Raw genomic sequence first — 20262 nt, 5'->3', positions numbered from 1 at the left:
CAGGGAAAGGGGAAATGCAGTTGATTTCATCAAGGTTGTCAGCTTTCAAAATGATGGCATTTCAGGCTGTGTCACCTTAATCCAAATGTAACTATTCACTGGAATGCCATATGAACAAGATTAATGCAAAAAAGACAGTATTGTACAGGACAGGCAGAAATATCTCTACATGTGCTCCTGTAAGTAATTTCTTAGTTGGTAAAAGAAAATCTCATTAAAATGTAATAAAAAGGCTGGCTCCAGAGATTTCTCAGAGAAATGTTTAGACAGATGTGTAAATATGTTTTTTGATGTAGATGGTCCCCTTGCATCATGAATTTTTGCTCCCCAAATTGAAAGTGCAAATGCTCATAATGTCATATTTAGGATGAGTGTCCATCTGGACCACTAATCCTTTTGCAGAAATTTAAATCAATTCAGAAAAGGTCAAAGCCAGCACCTATCCTGGATTCCCAGCCAGCAGTGCCATCTTCTCACAGAACTACTTCAAAAATTAGGCTGCTGGAAAGGTTTAATCCCCAAGTGGTGCTTTGGGACTTGCCTGGAAGCTGCTCCCCCTGCTGTAGCTCTGGCCATTGTAGTCACTCAGGTTGTCCTGATAATCACTGAAAGACCAATAGAACTGGTATTTTCAGGGTATTTATCAAAATATATGGGCTGATATTTCCTTTAGATCTCCCACCATCTCACTTATTAATGAGAATGCTTTGCAGTGCTGAATAGCTGAGGATGGCCAAAAATACACTTTGTCTGTCTGCAGCTCTGCAGCCAAGTAAGACAAAGGAGCATATAAAGCCCTAATGGCTGCCTTAACGAGTTCATTTCCAAATCAGTGTGCCTGGTGCCATTCTCACTTTCTGCAGAGAAATGTGCACAAGTTGTACTTGGAGGATTCATTTCTTTAGAGTGCCAGCTGGGGTCACAAAGGAGCCAGCACAGATGCAAAATGAAGAAACAATGGCAGAGGAATGTCTGAAGTGCTGAGCCAGACCCGGGATGTGTTTCCTCCCTGTGCTCCAAGGAGATCAGGCCTGGGCGTGCTGGGCTGGAGCCATTCCTCTCACAAAGGCAGGACAGCTGGGAGCCCTGCTCCAGTGTGGGGAGAGTTTTCTCTCCTGTGCTTCCCTGCCCTTTCTTTCTGCGTCTTGCCTTTTCTCCCCTCTTTTCTTGGTGATCTCTGCACTCTCTTATCTTTTTTATTTCCCATGTCCCTATTCCTATTCTCTTTTCTCCTCCAACTCTACACATATCATTCCTGTTTCCTTCCTGCTCTCCTCTCCCATCCCCAGGATCCCTGCCTGGGGGCTGCCAGCTCTGTGTACTGACCCTGCTGCAGCTCCCAGGGTGGCACCTCTGGGGGGAAGGAGGTGGGTGAGGCTTTAGCAGGAGCTGAAGGGCCCAGCCGTGCACTGGGGACAGTTTGTGACACGGGTGTGTCTGCACAGGATGGGAGCAGGGCCAGGTTTCAGCAGGGGGAAGGATCTCACCTCCTCATGCCCCCTCTGCCAGACACACTTTTGGCCACTGCTCAGGTCCTGAAGGTGAACCATTGGGGCTGCTGAGAGACAAGCACCAGTGGAGGCATCAAACCCTCCCCAGTGTGTTTGGGGCTCGGGGTGTGCCAGTGGAGCACAGACTGGAACACGGACAGGAGGAAAACAAGTGGGAGGATAAGGGGGAGCCTATCAGAAGAGACTGAAAAAGGCTTGGCTGCTTTTATCTGGCAAAATGAACGCTGAGGGGGAGCATGATTGCCATCTATAAATACAGCAAGGTAAACACGAGGAGGGAGGAGAGCTATTTAAGTGAGATGACAGAGCTGGCTCGAGAACAAATGAGGATGAACTGGCCATGAATGCGTCGAAGCTGGAAATTAGATTTCTACCATCAGATCAGTGAGATTTTGGAATAGCTTCCCAGGACGACTAATGGGACAAAGAAATCTGATTACTGTTAAAATGGAGCTTGATCAGCTCTCTGAGGGAGTGTGTGCCTGGGTGTTTGCAGTAAAAGGCAGCTGGACACACGGACTGGGGGATCCAAGCCCTTGCAGTCCTGTCCCCAAGCCCGTGCCAGGTGCCAGCAGGAGCTTTCAGGGCTGAGCTTCATCTCTGTGCAAGGACCCTGAGAATGGATCTGCAGCTCTGAGGTTCAGGAGGAGGCTCCAGCACCTCAGTGCAGGCTTTTAACTCCCAGCACTTTGCCACAAGTGATTGCTCTTCCCCTGGGAGAGAGCTTGGCAAGTCAGCCTGGGGGAAATGCTGGAACCACTGGAGCCAAGAGATGTTTTACTGTGACTTTAACTGAAGCCAAACCTTGACCTTTGCTTATGAGCTCCTACAAGTAGGTTTGGCCTTTTTTCTCATGACATGTGCAGCACCAGCTAGTAATGATGCTGCGAGTTACCAAGGAGTATCAGACATGAACTCGGGTGACCTTTTGCCACAGAATTACCACAAATTTCCAAAGCAGATAAATGGAGATTACGTACCTCCATATCTGTGTCTTCACACCAGAGCTCTCATTGCTGAACCACAGAGCAGATTTCAGATGCTGAGGACCTGTTTTGTGCAGAGGGTGTTTGGCAGGACCACTCACAGAACCCCTCTCAGGGCTTCAATGCCAGCTTTGTGTCTGAGTTTTTGAACTAAGTACATGAAGTAAAAACAAATCTCTTTTACCAAGCTCTGCTAAGTTCATGAAGAATACTCTGTGTAAAGGATGAGGCTGCTGCAAAATGGAGGATTCTCACCTTGAGCTTTTGCAAAGCTCATAATTACACCCTCATTCGCTTCCAGCATCGCAGCAAAAGTCCAGGTGTTGGTTTCTACAGACATCATAAAAATCAATTGCTATTAGATGTCCTGATTTTTTAAAGCCAGCAGTTTCACATCTATTAAAGGAAGTCCTAAATTCTACCAAAGAGTTCACATAAAATTAGAAAATGCAAAACAGAGGTCACTGGAAATGGTCTGACTGGATGTCACCCAGCTAATAAAAAGGCATTCAGTACAGAAAGCACCATTTAAGTATCTCTGACTAAAACTTGCCCAAGAAAAAGGAGGACTGCAATTGCAGAATGGCTGCAGCACATTCAGGATGGGCATCTAAAACTGAGCAGCACAAGCTTGGACCAGAGAGATCTGAAGTCAGTATTTAGGGAAATAAATGTCAAATTATTGATTGCCCTCCTGGAGGATAAAGGTATGATGGAATTCCTGCCAGCACTTCTTTGCCTAATCACCATGGACTTAAAAACCTGGGCATTGACAAATGGCTGGTGGTGATCAAGTGGCCACCGTCATCTATCCAGCTGTTTCAGACAGGCAGATAATGACTTTGTTTACTCAGGCTGGTATCTCCTTGATCTTAAAGGAAACGTTGCCAGATATGAGGTAGTTTTAACCAAATTGCTAAAATTACCAGCCTGGAATTTTAATGGATAAATTTACTATGAAGGATTTCTTCCTCCAGAAAAGCAATTTTGCTTCACAGTAAAAATTGAAGTATTTTCTATCTTAAAAAAAAAAAAGTTAACAAATTATAGAGTGCTAAGAAATGATAGTAGCACAAAGAGACAGCTATAATCACATTCAGAAAAATTGCATTCAGAAAAACTTAGAAATGTCCTCAAATCATTTCATTAAAAAAAATCAATTCTAGCCCGTAGCTCTTCATGCCAAAATTTTAGGTTTGTGAGCTGATTTATAAATCCTGCAAAGCCATAGCTTTTAATAGAAACCCCAAGACTTTAATAAATGTGCTCTAAGTGGTGCAGCTGGGTTGAAAAATCAGCATTTGTGTTCTGGCTGCAAGTTTTGAAGAGAAGAATGAAGCTGTGGGCTCTGCTGAGGAGAACTGATGGTGCCAAGGGTCGAATTCCTCCCAGTCACCACATTCCAAATGGATCTGCTCTTCACACCACTGCTGGGCTGTCCAACTGCTCCATCCATCCATCCATCCATCCATCCATCCATCCATCCATCCATCCATCCATCCATCCATCCATCCATCCCTGTCTCTACTGTCTGTGTTTCCATTCCCAGCTGGGGAAGCACAGGGAGCTGCTGGATGATCAGGAAATGACTCCTGGGCTCTCTGGATTTCCTGCAGAGCTTCCTCAGTGCCGGGGGCAGCGGGAGCACTGCGGGCACAGGGACAACACAGGGATGTTGTAGCCCAGGGTGGGGTGGCAGCAGCACCGAGGGCTGTTGGAAAGGACAGTGGAGGGGTGAAAATGCCCTTGGAATGTGGCTGTAGGTGCTGGGCCCCAGCTGGGATTTAGTATCCCAATAGGCTTCAATACATCAGTGGGGGATTTTGTTCCAGGTCTAAAAACCTACTAAGACAGCTAAGCAAAAAGGAATGGTAGATCAGGAAAAATTAAATGTGGCAATTTTGAATACTCTCTTTCAATCTTAACCTCCTTTTTGTTTAGCATTTTCTTGTAAATCCAGTAAAATAGCAGAGGTGAATGCTTCCAAACACAGCAGGAGGCTTCCCAGTCTGGGAGCAGACACAGGAGGGCAGTGATGGCTTCAGACCTTTTCAGAAACAAGGCTGGGATTTGGTCTTGAATTGACACTTCCTCTGGACCAGCTGCATTCCAGCAGGTGTGGCTTTCAAGGGAATAATGTGAGGAGGAAAGCTCGGCAGTTTTAGCACCTACAGCTATTCCCAGACCGCCCTGCAGGGCTCAGCTGGTGACCACTCCTCTGTGGAGCCCCCTCTGCCCTGTCCCAGCCCAGTGGGGCCGTGCACCCCGGAGCAGAGGCCCCTCTCCTCTCACTGCACACTCTGGAGGTGCTGTCCCAGCAGCAGCACCTGCAGGGCAGCCCTGGACTCTCCTCTTTGCTGGCAGATGCACAGGGACCTTGGTGCTCCATCATTGAAGTGATTTTCCTTGAACTGAGAGAACTCGTGTCCCCTGCCTGTCCTGTCAGTGCAGCCCCAGCTCCAGGAGCCCCTCTGTGCATGCTGCTGTAGGGGTGTGATCCATCCATCTCCATGGGTTACTCTGGAGTGTCACCCACATCCACAGGCATCCCAGTCGTGGTTCCAAAGGAAATCCTGTGTTCTCCAGCATGTTTGTGTTCATGGCTTGGTGAAGTGACTTTCCTTTGTGATTTTCCCTAATGCTAGTGAACAGCTGTCTAGCTCACACAGATAAAGGGCTGAGATGGTGAGGCCAAGGCAGGAGCCACCTCCCATTTTTATTCCTGACATCCTTGGGCTGTAGTCTGGGGTGGGAACTGTCTGTCTCTTCCAGCATTAACCCATTATCATACTTTTTGAACAGCTCAGTAACAAAATCCTTGACAGAGAAACTGCAGACTGGAGACCCTACAGCTATCTGAATGAACTAGGTCAGTAATTTTTAAACACTTTAATCACTTTAGTACACTTCAGAGCAATTCCAAAACCAAATCAGCCTTTCATAAAGGCATTGACAATAATGAGGAATATTGGTGTTGTCTTTAGTTCACAATCAGAATTGCCAGTAGTGAAAGATGGAGAATTAAAAATTGTTTCCTTTACCACAAACCACAGACTGGGAAAGCAAAGTCAATATTCATTTTAGTCTCCCTTCCAAGGTTGCTCTGTTGAATCACTATCATCTACTCTATAAATGTTTTTTTAAGGACTAACTCAGGACATTAAAAATTCAAGTTGGGCTTTTTTTTTTTTTTTCCTTTCATGCTTAATAAAGCTTAGCGCTAAATACCGGCATCTTGATGAAGGTGTGGAGCCTCTGTGGGAGCTGGGGTGTGCAATGCTCCATTATCTCCCAATAAATCATTCCGTGGCAATTCTGAACCACCAGCCAGTGCAACCAAGCCAAGAGTGAAGTGTAATTGCCTGTTCTGAGTTTATTCTTCCTGGCTTGACTTTTAACAGGGTTTTTAGCAGCTCTTAGCTCAAATCCTGCCCAGATTTAGTGCTTTGGATGCTATTTGTTTTCCTATCTGAGCACTCTGAGTTTGGCTCGTCAGTGGCCCAAAGCTTTTGCCCTTTCCTTTCCTGGGATTAGTAACATCTCACTGGAAATATGCAGGAGGAGGGAAAGTGCAGCATTAGGGGGTATTATGGGATTTTTAAGGTCAACTATCTCCCAGCTCACATGGCAAAGGAATGAACACAGGGCAGCACCAGGCATCACATCCTGCCCCTGCCTCGCTCCAAAGATAACTCTTCCCTGCATCAGGAAAATCACAAACCTGTCAAGCTTCAGTGCAAAATCTTTTCATCCTTAACACCGTCAATGTTTTCTGTGTAATAAGCTGCAGAACCACTGTTGTGCTTATCTGTATGTGACAAGGAGGTGGCAGTGTGTGAGGGTTTCCAAATGCTTCTCAAACCACAGTAATTTTCCTTTTATTATTTTGCTGCTTTTTTTGCACACTATTTGCTTTTTTTGTGCTTAACATGTGCTGTCTTGAGCTCCCCATGTGCCACCTCTCTTCTGCATTCATGTATTTTATTTTACCAGCAGAAACAATGCTAAATGCCTCTGCACCAAGAATGATCTAGAAGTGATAAATACTTTAGCTAAGGAGCCTCCAGCAAAACACTCAATTTTTCCCATAGCATTTTGCACCCAAGATAACTTTTTCTTTCTTTTTTCAAACTAATTGATGAAAATTAGATTTTTTTTTTCCCTTTCTTCTCAGTACCAGAATTAATGCCTGCTCATGCTAACTTTCACAACATTGAATCCTTGCTCAGATCAAGGCTGTTTTTACATGCAAATAAAAAGTTTTCACTTCTTGGTATTACTGTTGTGCAATAAAAACTGCAGGTTCCTCTCATGAAAATTTCAGAAGATAGTTTAAATCTTCAACTTTGAATTATAAACATAAAATAAAAGTCTAATAAGGTCACACAGGGAATCTTGACTTTAAACATCATCAAGCATGGAAGTACCACAGTTAAAAACCTGTTCCACCTTCTGATGCCATGATCAGCCTTAGTTTCATAATACAGACACTCCAACTCGTGTTGGAAGAGCAGTCAAACCTTGGGCAGGGCTGAATTCAGTTAAAAAGTTTAAAATAGCAGAGGACAACTGCCCAGCTCCTCTGCTGTGACCCCATGGATCATCACAGAGAGCAGATGTGGGAGTCGGCCAAGAAGAGAGAGGGAAATGGAAGAGAAATCTGGAATGGATGGAAAGTCTCCACTGGTTCCCCAGCCAGTGACTCCTGTGGCGAGCCCAAGGGATGGGACCCAGCAGATGAGGAGAACCAGGCTCCCAGAAATGACCACAGCCCTGTTAGAAACTGCAGGCATCCTAAACATGAACCAGAGCTGGGGAATGGAAATTGTAAGAATATCCACACCAAAATTAACTTGAACACTCATCTCCTCAAACCTGCAGTGATAAGGATTTTTAATTGCAGTGGATCTCACCAGACTGCAGGTGTTTTACCTGTTTAGCAAGACTTTGCCAAGTTCGTGTCCTTTCCAAGTGGGAAATGCAAGGACAAAGCCTGTACTTTTACTGCTGCACATTTTTTTGTGAGCTTCAAAGTCCAGGTTTTCAGAGAGCTGATTGTGTTCAGTGGAGTCTGGGGAGGAGCACAAGTAATTCCCATGGATGGGGGCTTGAGACATCAGAGTTTGGGGACTCTGTGGTGCCAGGAAGAGGCTTTGTCACCTTCCTGTGTCACTGCCTGCCCAAGGTGGCCTAGTCCTTGTTTGGTGAATGGCTTGTCCTTGCATTTTCTCTGTCTTGTATTGCAGAGCTGGAATTGTTTGCCCTGTGAATAATCCTCTTGCTCCAGTCCAGTCTGCACTGGGCAGTGGCAGAGCCCAGCTTCCAGCTCCCATCCCAAGCAGGTGAAAACTCCCAAAGCACTCACCTGAGCTCAGGAAAGCTTCCTGTCTCATTATCTGGAGCACTGGCCACAGCAGCTGCAGGCAGGGCTGGGTTTATCTCTGATGCTTTTTTAACAGCAGTCCTGGATGCAGACACTAAAGGGGGATTTGCAGCACATCGTGAGTGACTCAAAGCTGCATTTATTCCAGAGGACCAAAGGCTATAAGTTTGATTCACAGCTGACTTCACTTTCTTCTCAAAGCCAAAAGGTGTGGAAAACTATTTCCAGCTGAGACTCTGATTTCACCCCAGCAGATAATTTAGCTTCAAACTTAAACCTGGACTTTCCTGAAGTACCAGATCCCTGGCTGGTTTAGGACTTCTCCACATTAACTACTTCTGCAGTTTAAAAAATAATTTATCTTTTATTCATTTCATCTCTCAAGGAACTCAGTGAATACAAAAAAATGGGTCATAAACCCACAGTATTATAGCAGATAAAAGAGAAAACTAAAGGAGGAATTATGGGAATTTTTGGTTGGGAAGGGCTTTGTGGGGTTGTGTGGCCCTCCCAAGGGCAATGCACCTCCCCAGGGCTCAGCCTGGGTCCCTTTGTTCCCTGCCCCTTCCCCTGGGGACCCAGCTGGGAACTCCCCAGTGCTCCCCCAGCCTGGCTCTGTGGGCTGAGCCCCAGGTGCTGCCCTTGGAGGTTTGCTCAGCTCTGGCAGGAGGAGGATGTGATCCCCAGGGCTGGCCTTGGGGAGCCCCAGCCCTGTGGCCGTGGGCCAAGGGATGAACTGGCTGCATCCTCCTGGCTCTGACTCAGAACACAGCAGGGAAAGAGCACAGAGCTGCACAAAGCTCCCAGTCTGCCTTGCCCCCTGCAGCAGGGTGAGTCTGGGAACTGGATGTGGTGAACACAAAGCAGAAGGTGCTCACATGGACTGGGGGTCACTCATGGCCAGAAGAGCCCACTTGGTGCCACCAGCCCCTTCCTGTGCTCAGGGATGGGCACTGAGAACCAGAGCAAAGGATTGGTTTGTCTTTAACGTGCCAGTAACACATTTATTGTGTAATCTAGTCATTTCCCTTATTTAGCAAAAAAAATTAAGCTGTCATGAAAAAGGGGCTGGTACAGCATTGCCCATGTCTGTGACAACTTTTCTGCAGAGACCAGAGGAGACACAAGGACAAACAGCTGGGAGACCTCTGGGACAGGCTGTCTGTGGGGCTCTTTTCCCAGAGTAACTGAGTTACTTGCCTGGGAATCCCATAAGCCACAAGGACATTTCTCAGTAACCAAATCTGTATTGATGGTCCCAGTCAATAGGAAATACCAGACTCTATAGCTAAAAAGATTTAAAGGCTTGCATTAGATTTTCCTTTTGATTGATATCTAGGGTAATTTGCAGGAGTAAAAATGGAAAAGGTCCCCATCCCCTTCTGTCTCAGCTTGTGAGGAACAGTGAGTTCCTCTGGAGCTGCACAAGGCAGAATTGTTGGCTGCCAGCTCCGCTCCTGGTGCTGCACTGTCAGAGCACAATGGTCACTTAGGGACTGTTGTCACTTCAGTCACTGAACTGTGCAAATTCACAAGCAAAGTGATAGTAGGTAATTTAAGAAGATTGTGCACACCTTAGAGTCTAAGCTGTGAGTTAAACAATACACTCTCCACAAACAAAACAAAGCCTAAAATTAGTCACAGAGTGCTGCAACACAACCTGCAGACTCAGATTTGAAAGGGCATGTTTTAGGTTTCTTTCACACCATTCCAGTAATGAATGTCTCAGCAGATGGTTTTTATCCTGATCTCCTGATGGATGGCAGCTCTTGGTAACCCTGCTGCAGAGAGCTCTCCCTTCCAGGGAAACTCTTAAGCACATGCATAATTCCAGACTCCCCACTGGAGCTGAGTGTGTGCTTACAGCTGAGGATGTGCTTAAGAGCCCCCCTAAATGAGGGCCTTGATGTACAATTTAGAGAGAAGAATATATGCTGCTCAGTAGTCAAAGCAATCCAATTTACATAAATATTTATTTGTTTTCCATTATATATCATTTTTATGCAGGTGCTTGTGGGATGGATAGACGTCAGAACACATACATAATGGAAAAAAGCTTCAAAGGTATGGTATCCAGAGCTGCAGAACCCTGCCCAGGTGTGAGGAGGGTGTCCTAGAAGAGGTGAGATAGGAGCCTGGCAGGGAGGGACAGAGCCAGCACCCTGAGCTGCCTGCCTGGCTCCCAGCGCTCCTGGGCCATGGACGATGGATGCAGAGCTCCCCAGGGCCACGGGCTCTGCAGCACAGGGAGAGAGGGAGGGCTCAGCTCAGGGCAGCAGAGCTGGCCAGGGCACACTCAGGCAGGACCCAGCGGCCACAGGGGCCCTGGGAGCTGCTGGTGGCACAGTGCTGCATTTCCCTGCCTGGCTCTGGCCACGCTGAGTAAAGGAAAGTCCCAAGGAAAGAAGCTGCCCCTGCTCGTGCCCTCTGCTGAGAGGGATTGAGAGCAGAGCTGACAAGAGCCCTCCCTGAGGCCGAGGTCCCCTCATGCTGGCACCAGCACTGACTCCAGGGCAGTCCAAAACAGGATCTCAGATGAGTCACAGGGCCCAGGGTTTTACATTTCACTTTGCTCCACGTTTACATTCTCAATATTCCAGTTCCATCTGCGCCACGGGAACGCTTGGCACAGTGGTTCCCACAGCTCCTGGCAGATTGGGCTGGGGTGTAGCTCACTGAGTTTGTGTTCCAGAAGATGGAGCAAGGAATCTGTGTCCTGGGGAACAGGCAGCTCTCAGGGCCAGCTCCTGGATCTGAGTTAGGCCTGGGAATGTCCCTCAGGGAGCCCAGGAGGGAAACACCACCCAGCCTCTTCCTGCAGTGCCCTGGGGCTGCTGCCAGACCCCTGCTCTGCCACGGCTCAGGTGTTCCAGAGCCACACCCTGGGCTCAGCCAACAGGGAATATCAAAAGCTATTCCACATAAAAAGCATTAACCAGCTTATAGCCAGGCCTAGAGATCAATATTCACTTTGTAGCTGCTGTTTTCAAAAGACAGGGATGCAATATTTGTAGAACATCACCTTACCACACAGAATCACCAAAGGAAACCAAGAACCAGCAACCAAGTCTTTGTTCATAAAGCTAAAGTAAAAATGTTGCATGGATTATGTATGGATATGATATATATGATTTATGATATACAAAATACTCAATCCACTGGTTTCAGCTACTTCAATGATTCCCTTTTTCAAAAGAAAAATCTTCTTATAATAGAGCTAGTTGTTCCCTCTACATGGAGCTATTAACTTCATTAGTTTTAACTAACTTAGTGTGTTTACAAAGGTGCCTTAAGCACATGCAGAGGAACTCCCATCCATAGGCACAGTCACACCTGGGGGACCAGTGGGGAGAGAAAAATAATCACAGTGACAGAGAACTGTGAAATGCATTTGCAGCTGCTACATATTTCCTTTAGTTTTTAGGATCTGAACCATTTCCTTTACATGGTTATCTCTTTATAAATTGAAAAATCAGGCTCAGAAGCCACAGCTGGAATTCTTTGTGGCAGCTCAGCTGCCTCAGAGAGGCAGGGCTGGCACTGGCAGGGACACAGGGGCACACCTGGCTTCCCAGGAACATTTGGGAGCTCACCTGCAGGCACTGAGGAGCTGAGGGCTCTCAGAAGCAGCTGCCTTACCTTCTCAGAAGCAGGCTGAAGGTTCCCAAGGCCCCTCTGAAGGTCCATTCCTGGGCTCAGGCAGCCCCAGTCCCAGGGGAGTCTCATCCCAGGAGGAGCTGGGAATGTGCCCAATGCTCAGAGTGAGCTCTCCTTGCCCTGCCAGGCCCTGACTCACCACATTCCTCAGAATATGGAGAGGAACAAACTCCCAGTCCCAAACAGTTGGATTCTGTCAGCAAAAAGCCTTGGCAGGCAGGTGCCTGGTTTTTAGCTGCTTTCATCCAGTTTCAACCCATGTCTTTTCCCACCAGTGTGGTCTACCTGGGGACAGCCTGTCCTGCAGTTGGATGGGGTCTCTGGTGGCCCTGGACCAGACAGAGCCTTGCAGGGAGGGGCACAGGAGGCTTGAGGCTGAGGCCCAGCTGTGGAGAACCTGGGCCACCTCCTGCTGCCCCATTCTCTGAGGAGACAGGGCTGGGGGCTGTGCCCAGAGCAGGGCACCAGCAGAGGGGTGTCCCCTGTGCAGCCTGGCACCAGGGCTGTGGTGGCTGAGCTGCTGTGGAGCTCCAGGGCTGGGCACAGAGATCTGGGGCTGCCGGCTGTCCAGGCCAGTCTGACAGCAGCAGAGAGGGGCTGGCTGTCACAGTGCCAGCCCTGTGGCACCTGGTGACAGGGGCTCACCCGGCACGAGGGTTTTCAGAGCAGGTTTCTGAGCAGTTTCTTTCCTGTGCATGGTGCTCAATGATGCCATTCCTGAGCTCTTCCTTTCAGCTGAGTCCTTCTGTGTTTAGAGGTTTGGTTTTTAAATGAATAGTGCTGCACTGATGGAATTATGTGACCTCAGGAATGACCATTTTAAGGAAAAACACCCATGCTTTGCAGAAGAGCCAGGAAAACCCCAGCAGAGAGAAGCAGTGTTCCCACTCCTGAGGCTCTCTGAGAAGCAGCAATGGGCCCTCAGTGTGTCACTGTCCCTGCAGCAGCCAGGGCTGGCCAGGTCAGGGACAGCAGCCAGCACAGGCACTTCATCCCAGCAAGGGTTAAACAGGAGAGCACCTTGCACCAGGCACAGCACCTCCCCTCAGCACTCCCACCTGGCTGGGGCATCCAGGGCTGGTCTGCAGCACACCAGGGGAAATTCAGGACACAAGAGAGGAACCCAGTCTGGGGGAGGGACGTTTCCAGTCCCTGCTAACAAAAATAAACCCTCCAAAGGTCTGGTGATTGGTATCCAGGCAACACAGAAGGCAGGGACTTCAAAATTAGAGCATATTCGCAATATTTCTCTGGAAGTCCAGCTGATTGAGTGCTTCCAGTGAGCCCCAGCACTGTGGAGCAGAGCTTTCACCTCCATGAGAGCTGGACCCTGTGGCAGGGAGGGATGAGGAGGCAGCACAGCCAGGGCTCACACATGGCTGCAGCACCATGGGCTGAGAATCTCTAAATATGTTTGTTCTGCTTAAATTAATTCATGAAACAAAATTTGACAATTGATGCCAGACTTCTTAATTATCCTCAAATTACCTTAATAAAAAATAACTCTACAGCCTTCAGAGTCAAATCCTCCATGATCTTGCACATAATGTTTCTTGAGGGCTAATGACTCCCTGGTGTACCCAGAATCCCAAACATCCACTGGTGCTCCAGAAAATATATTGTGTCCCAAGCAAAGGTCTGGTCCCAGGCAGACCCAGAGCTGTGTTTACGTCAGCAGGAATGGTCTCAGGCTGTTTCTCAACATCTCCTGGGAAAAGGCAATTCCTGGGAGAGCCAAACAAGTCTGGGCAGCCCAAGTGGCATTCACTGGTTCTTCCAGCTGGTGCTGGGAGGGGAAGGGCTGAGGGACACCTGCCTGGGAGGCACTGCCAGCCCTAACTGCAGTACAGGTGGATTTTAGCTTAGGGAGATAAAAGTAGCTGAGCTGGATGAAATAAAACAGCTGATGTGCTGGGATTTTTGCCTTTGCCAGCTCCAATGTGCCTAATTCCATAAACAAACCACACAGCTATTTACCTGCAGCTCTGCAGGAGGAGGAATTCTCACTCTGCTCTTTGCTGTAGCAGCCAGCAACCATTTATAATCAACATTTCCTGAATCTACACCAGCTCTGCTTTGATTTGCTCCCTCCCAGCCATGGTGTGACAGGGAACACTTTGCAGGGGGCTCTTGGGGCACAGAGGGAATCCTGCTTTTCACCCTGTGAGCATCTGCTCAGCAGCACTGCTGGAAATAGAGAAGCAAATTGAAGATAATCTTCATGTACCTCACCCCAAAATGCAGAGCTGGCTCATTAGAGGCTGCCCAGGCTCTCCTAACGAGCTCCATGATCCTGGAGTATCCACCAGGAGCTGTAAGCTGCTGGCAGGTGGAGCTGAGCCTTTCATTTGTCTGTCTATGGTTTCCTCACCTCTAACACCAACAGATCCCAGACTGGGGCACCTGGATTTAAGTCACATACACAGCAAAAGCCAACACTGAGCTCACTCATGTGCAGAAGCCTTTGGTCTCACAGGGCTGCCCCATCTCTCTGTAGGAGGATGGGATGGGGCAGTTTTCCACTCACTTGTGCTGGGCTGGGGTTGGTGACACTGCAGGGACAAACCTGGAGCCAACAGCCAGGGAATGTCACTGTTGCTTTGGTTCCCATCTCCTGTCATGTACCAAACCTGGCATGTTTCACTTGGAAGCAAAGGCACTGCTCATCTCACCCAGGCTGATGTCAGACAAGGAGTTTCTAAGTTTTTTTAACTAAATAAACATTGCACTGGTGCCAGGCCTCTGCCAGCCCCCCATCCCTGATGGTCCCAGCTATTTGTGTGCAGTGGAGCTTCCCAGGAGCTGCTTCCACTGACCCTGGGAGCCCAGGGCTCTCCAGACTTGTTGGTACCACTGAAATCAGAGCCCAGAAAGGCAACACGTGACACCTCCCTCAGGGCTGAACCAGGACCAGGGGCACCAGCCAGGGGTGATGGACACACAGACACAAGCCCAGAGCTGAAGGAGGGACAGTCACTCACAGTGGAGCAAACCTGGTGTGTGAGGGAGCAGGACGGGGCTGGCAGGCTCAGAGCCGAGGTTTGGAGAAGTGATGTCATGTTATCTGTCTATTTCTTAACCTGAATTTCTCTTTTTGTCTCCCATACTAGACAGCGGGGGCAGCTGGGATTGCAGCTATTTTGCAAGTCCCCCTATTTCACCGGGAGTATTTCATATATACCAGGATCTGCCTTTGTACTGTAACCCAGCACAAGAAAATGCCTCATCTTTCATTGCATCGCTCTAATTCTAAATTACTGGCACTGCCCAGCAGGATGCACACAGCAGCAATGGCACGTTCTTGAATGTCAATGTTAAGACCTATTTATTCTCTATTGTTTTTTATTTTTAAAGCAAGACTGGCACTGTACCTTGCAGCAGGCTGGCCCATCCCAGCCAGGGTCACCGAGTGGTGGTCGCAGCTCTCACGCCAACCTTGTTCACCCCAAGTAGTGCCTCTGTCACCTCCTCTCCAGCCCAGGGGAGAGGAGCAGGAGATGTCTACAGCAAAGGGGGGAAAAAAGCAGAGCAAAAGTGAGGCTCAGATGGAGGCTTGTCCTCCTCTGTGGAAACCCAAGCATTCCCCAATTGTAGGATGCTGGATAACCCCGAAACCGGCTGGGGCTGCACACGCAGAGGCTGCCCTGGGGCAGTTCAGAGCCTGTGGCAGCATTGTGCTCTCCAGCACAGGACCCTGGATGTGCCCAAGGCCCCGGGGCTCACTCTCAGCTGGCTGAGCAGCCCAGGGCCCAGCAGCAGCTCCTGCCTGCAGAGCCGAGCGCCCACAGCCGCGCCTGGGCCTGCGGGGCAGAGCGGGATGAGCACGGCTCTGCAGGGATGAGGGGGAGGGAGGGAAAGGATTGCCACCTCCAATTAAACATTGCAGTAAACGGCAGCTAGGACCTCTCACAGGAAAACCTTCAGTACTGAGCAGGTTTTCATTTCTTTCCTGCTACTGAGTGGTGGATGCAATGGTCTGGAACACCCAGAGCACAAGCACCGGGTGTCTGTGCTGGAGGCTTCAAGGATCTTCCTTATCCCCTGCCCCCCTGTCCCCCCCAGCCTTCCTGCAGAGGCTCAGTTGTAACTAACCTAATTAAGCTAATGATCCTGACGCACCCACTCTGCTCTTGTTTTGCAGATTATATGAAAGAATCTGTGTGCAGCTCCAGCACTTGTTCCCTGAACAGCAGTGAAAACCCATACGCCACCATTAAAGACCCCCCCATTTTAACCTGCAAACACTCCGAGAGCAGCTACGTGGAAATGAAATCACCTGGTCACAGGGAGTCCCCGTATTCCGAAATGCCAACTTCATCAACAGCCAATAAAAACATCTACGAAGTTGGTAAGCAGTGGGTGCCACGGGGGGTTGGTGGAGAGGCTGGTTTCCCCTGTGTGGCACACAGATCCTGGGCTTGGCGTGGCACAGGGATGAACTGGCAGGGGGAAGGCCTGAGCGTTGGTGGGCTGGTTTGGGGAGCTGAGCCACAGTGGTGATGTCCTGAGCTGGAAGGGATTCACAAGGATCAGGAGTTTTGGGACTGCTGCTGGTCACCACAACCCCGTTCTCCTTGCTCCCCCAGAGCCCACTGTCAGCATAGTCCAAGACGCCCGCAGCCGGAGTGCCAGCTACCTCCAGAACCCCTATGACCTGCCCAGGAACAGTCACATTCCTGGGCACTACGACCTGCTGCCCGTCCGGCACAGCCCCACGCATGGCCCTTCCTGGGACAAGCAGTCCTAGAGGCATGGACTTCACTGGGCACTGTGCTGCCAACACAGACTGTGAGGAAGCAGAGGAGAAGCCATTCCTTCCTTTTATGCGGACTGGCAAGGACTTAACACAACATCAGCTTGGGCCAACTGCTGCTGCATGATGTTATTTATAAAGACATTTTTGTATGGGTACCTGGAACTAACGAGAGCCTCCTCCACGTGGGACTGGAGCACATCACCCCAGGAAGGTGTCTTCATGCTCCAGGCAAAAACTCTCTGTGGCGTGTTCTAACCCTGGCTTTGCTGTAAAATAAACCACAAAAACATGCTAAGAGAAGGACTTCAGGAAGTACATTTCTACTGACTGCAGCAAGAAACCTTTTACTGTTAGGAACAAGGTGACTAGGAATACGCTGGAATTTATTTTCATCTTTTCATGGGAATGGACATTTTTCTGAATGAGAGCAGGGAAACTTGTCATTTCACTCTCTGGAAAGCTCATTTACTGCCATCACCATGTGTAACCAGTGCAGATCATGCTTGGTAATTAGCATTGAGATTGTCATCTCTATATTCAGTACCAGAGAATTTGAGTTGAGGAATATTAACACAGACACTTTCTGTGCAGTTTTTAATATCTTTCCAAACATCCCCTGATCTTTGCTAACAAATGGAGTATCCACAATGAGTCTCACACTCACCACACTTTTAATGTTGATTGGCACAGGTAGGCTTTGATTTTCCTTATGCAGCTTCTCTTTTGGTAGCTAAATCCAGCAGATCTGTCAGGCAATTTAAACTGCTGCCCCTCCAATTCCTGCCCTGGGATGCTGCAGGTTTGCACAGACCAGCCCTGGTTTCATTTCCTTTCTCAAAGCTGAGCCACATCGGCTTCTCTCTCCCATCTTCCCAAACCATCTCCTCACGATTCACTGTCAGCATGCCACCAATGACACCTCTTAATTTGATGTGCATTACCATGTAGTGCAACTTTATCCGTTGATGATTCTACCTGAAATGTCATTAAATGGAGCTGAAACTGGGTTTTCTTTTTCAGCAGCTGTTTGTGAAGTAATTATCAAGGGTCTGACCCATGGCAAAATTTTGGACTGAGCCACCACAATATTTTTTTTTAATTTATACTCTCTATTGACCTAGAAAGTAGACTACTTGCCGTTAGTTCCTTGTAGATTTTGAGCATGAAGTAGTATTGACTCTAAGTATGTAATTTTATTAGGCAAACGTGGAAGTAGCAAGTTGATTGCCTTTTAAATATAAAAAATATTCTGTTGCACATTCGCCAGTCTGATGGAAGCAGAAGAGGATGACACCAGCCCCGTGGGTTTGCTCACAGCACGATCCCAGGAGTGACCTGCAGGGCTCAGGACTGGCAAGAGGAGCCTTCCATCTCGGGGGCAGCAGCTGGATCCCAGCTCTGGGAATACTCCTGGATCCTTGGAGCACCATGGTGGGACCCAGCTGTGTCCTCAGAGGTGGGCTCAGCCCCCATGCCTGGGATCACAGCCCCTGGCTCTGGGCATTCTGCCCCTGGGAGCCCTTCCCCTTGGAGCCAGCACTCTCCAGGTGCTCAGGCTGGCTCTGGACCCCCAGCCTGAGCCTGGACACCCCCAGGACACCCCCAGGCTCCTGCAGGATCCTGCCCACGAGGCTTCCTGAATGCTGCATGTGTGCATGGGGGCCGTGGCTGATCAGAAATAGCAATTTTGTTTTCCAGGAAAGCCTTATTTGAGATGTAAGGAAACAATTATTTTGTAGGCCCAGTAGGAATATATTTTGCGTACATGAATAGAAAGATTTACCTCAAAAATATCAAGAGAAAGGCAGTTGGATAAGGAATACTCTTGTTAGGACCCACCTTGGCACCCAGCACAAGCAGCCTGAGCTGCTGGCCTGACCCACGTTTGTGTGTCGCTGTAGTTTGCAATGAGACTCCAGAGAGCAGAGATGTGCTCAGTTGTTTGGTTTGGTTTTTTTCAAAGCAGGATTTTGAAACCAAATGCAATGATAATAGAGCTTCACAGGAAAAAAAAAAACAACAACAAAACCAACAAAAAAAAAGTACCTTCTTGTATATCAGCGTTAGCTTAGGAAACAGGCACCAAAATGGCAATACTTTTTTAAGGCAAGACAGATTTGTAATATATTTGTTCACTGTGCAAAGGTATCCTACCTTGTACAAAATAAATTGAATTTCTCTCAATGTGTAGTTCTCCAACGTACTCATTTGCAGAGCCAAACTTCCAGCCCTACACTAATCTGAGCTCTCCAGGTGATGTGGCTGCTCCCCCCAGCCAAAACCCCCTGGCACCAGGCTAGGACAGAAGTGGCAGGATGGCTCAGAAAAACCAGTGCTGCCATTCCAAGTTGGAGTAAACCAAAGGTAAGCAGCTCTGCACACCCTTCTCCCAGCTCCTCAGCAGTCTGACCTCAGTGAGACTCCTGGGAATGCTCAATGCCAGCTGGGAGAGGCCCTGCCCACCCACCAGGTGTGGTGACACTGCCCTGGGCCATCACAGGTTCCCAGGCCTTGTGTGGACACTTGGGGACCCACGGTCACCCAGCAGCCATGGGACAGGACACGGGGCAGCTCCCAGGGAGCCCAGTGAATAAATCACAGATTTGCAGTGGAAACACCTGCAGAATTAATGAGTCCCAGGCAATGCAGCCACTGCTAGATGCTGAAGCTTTTCAATATTTGTGCTTCATATTTCTAAAAATCTTGTTAACTAAAGCCCAGCGTGTAATCTTCTTATTTGACAAGGCACACTCAATAAGCTATTTAAGGCTGGAAATTCATCAGGTCTGAATTTATAGAGTAAGTAATTCTAGCTTAATAAAAATGTCTTTAAATCAGAACAACTCCATGTCCTTTCTGCTTTAGAGTCAGAACCTCAACTCCCATCAAAGACAGGAGCCACTGACACTCGCTGAATAATTGTTAAAAGTTGGGGCTTTCGAGTATGTAGATGACAGCGAAACCTTTTGGCAAGCAAAGCCCATTTTGAAGCATTATATGGAATTCCCAGAATCTCAGAAAGCTCCTTCCAGGGCCCAAAGCAGTGTCTGTTACCATCAGTTGTCTCCCATGAGCAGGGAGGACACACTTCAGTACACAAGTAGTGCCAGTTATGGAACAGAAGGATTAATCAGCAGCTGAACAGGACAATCCCCCATTGGAAAGCATTCAGATGGAATGATGACTTGCATTGTCTCTCCCAAAACACCTCTGGAAGCACCTGCCTGTGCCAGGAGTGTGACCCAGCCCAGGCCAGGATCTGCAGCCAGGTCCCTGCAATCCTTAGGGAAACACAGCACAGACCCCCAGAACAGCAGGCAAAGCATTTCCCAGCTGAGAAGTTCCTTTTCTGTACACACCCCACTGGATTTTGCTTTAGAAGGCCTCATCCTCCCACAGTGGTTTGTGCTCCCACCATCTGCACTGCAATTCCATCTGCTGCACGAGAAAGAGTTTTGCCTAAAACCACACAAAATCCAGACTGATGTGACAGCAGAGTCAAATCACCTGCTCATAGGAAAGAGAAAAGGAAGCAGAGTGAAACTCATCCTGCATTTCCAGCTGACAAATTTGGAATGTGGCTGCCAAGGGAAATCAATTATTTCCAAAATCTGCTCCAGTACGGGCAGAGGATGTGCTGCAAGAACAGCTCCTGCAGTGAGTGAGGGGCTGGGCTCTCAGCTCACCCTCAGAGCACTCCCCAGGCCACCAGTGCTGCCCCGTTGGTGTTCATGGTCACAACACCCTGTCACACACCTTGGTGACAACACCCTGCTCAGGAGAGATCCCACCTTTCATCAGGACACCACAGCAGGATCCAAAGCTTCCATCATCTGCTGCAGAAGGCAGGAGTTCGTCTCCCACCGGATTTTCTTCCTTGTGGCAACATGGGGAAAAAAAAACAGGTTTGCAAAAGTTATTCAGAGGTTTGAGTAGAGGGAACTCACAGAATTTTCTAAGTTTCAAAGC

The 20262-nt window shown here is 48.5% G+C and overlaps 1 protein-coding gene across 2 annotated transcripts in view; it reads left to right on the top strand.

Moving 5' to 3' along the window:
* MEGF11 (multiple EGF like domains 11) overlaps positions 1 to 16284 on the top strand; it is a 189305-nt gene extending 173021 nt beyond the window's left edge. The window contains exons 21-24 of one of the 2 annotated variants that reach the window (XM_058811484.1): positions 5300 to 5366; positions 9888 to 9944; positions 15679 to 15885; positions 16124 to 16284. In XM_058811484.1, coding sequence (XP_058667467.1) covers positions 5300 to 5366; positions 9888 to 9944; positions 15679 to 15885; positions 16124 to 16284 — 492 coding nt within the window. The remainder of the gene's footprint in view (positions 1 to 5299; positions 5367 to 9887; positions 9945 to 15678; positions 15886 to 16123) is intronic. The other variant, XM_058811483.1, reaches the window with a different exon arrangement.
* Positions 16285 to 20262: the final 3978 nt, after the last annotated feature.

This window comes from Ammospiza caudacuta, chromosome 10 (assembly GCF_027887145.1).
Source record: "Ammospiza caudacuta isolate bAmmCau1 chromosome 10, bAmmCau1.pri, whole genome shotgun sequence".
NCBI classification, from domain to species: domain Eukaryota; kingdom Metazoa; phylum Chordata; class Aves; order Passeriformes; family Passerellidae; genus Ammospiza; species Ammospiza caudacuta.
This window is presented reverse-complemented; position numbering and strand designations above follow the sequence as displayed.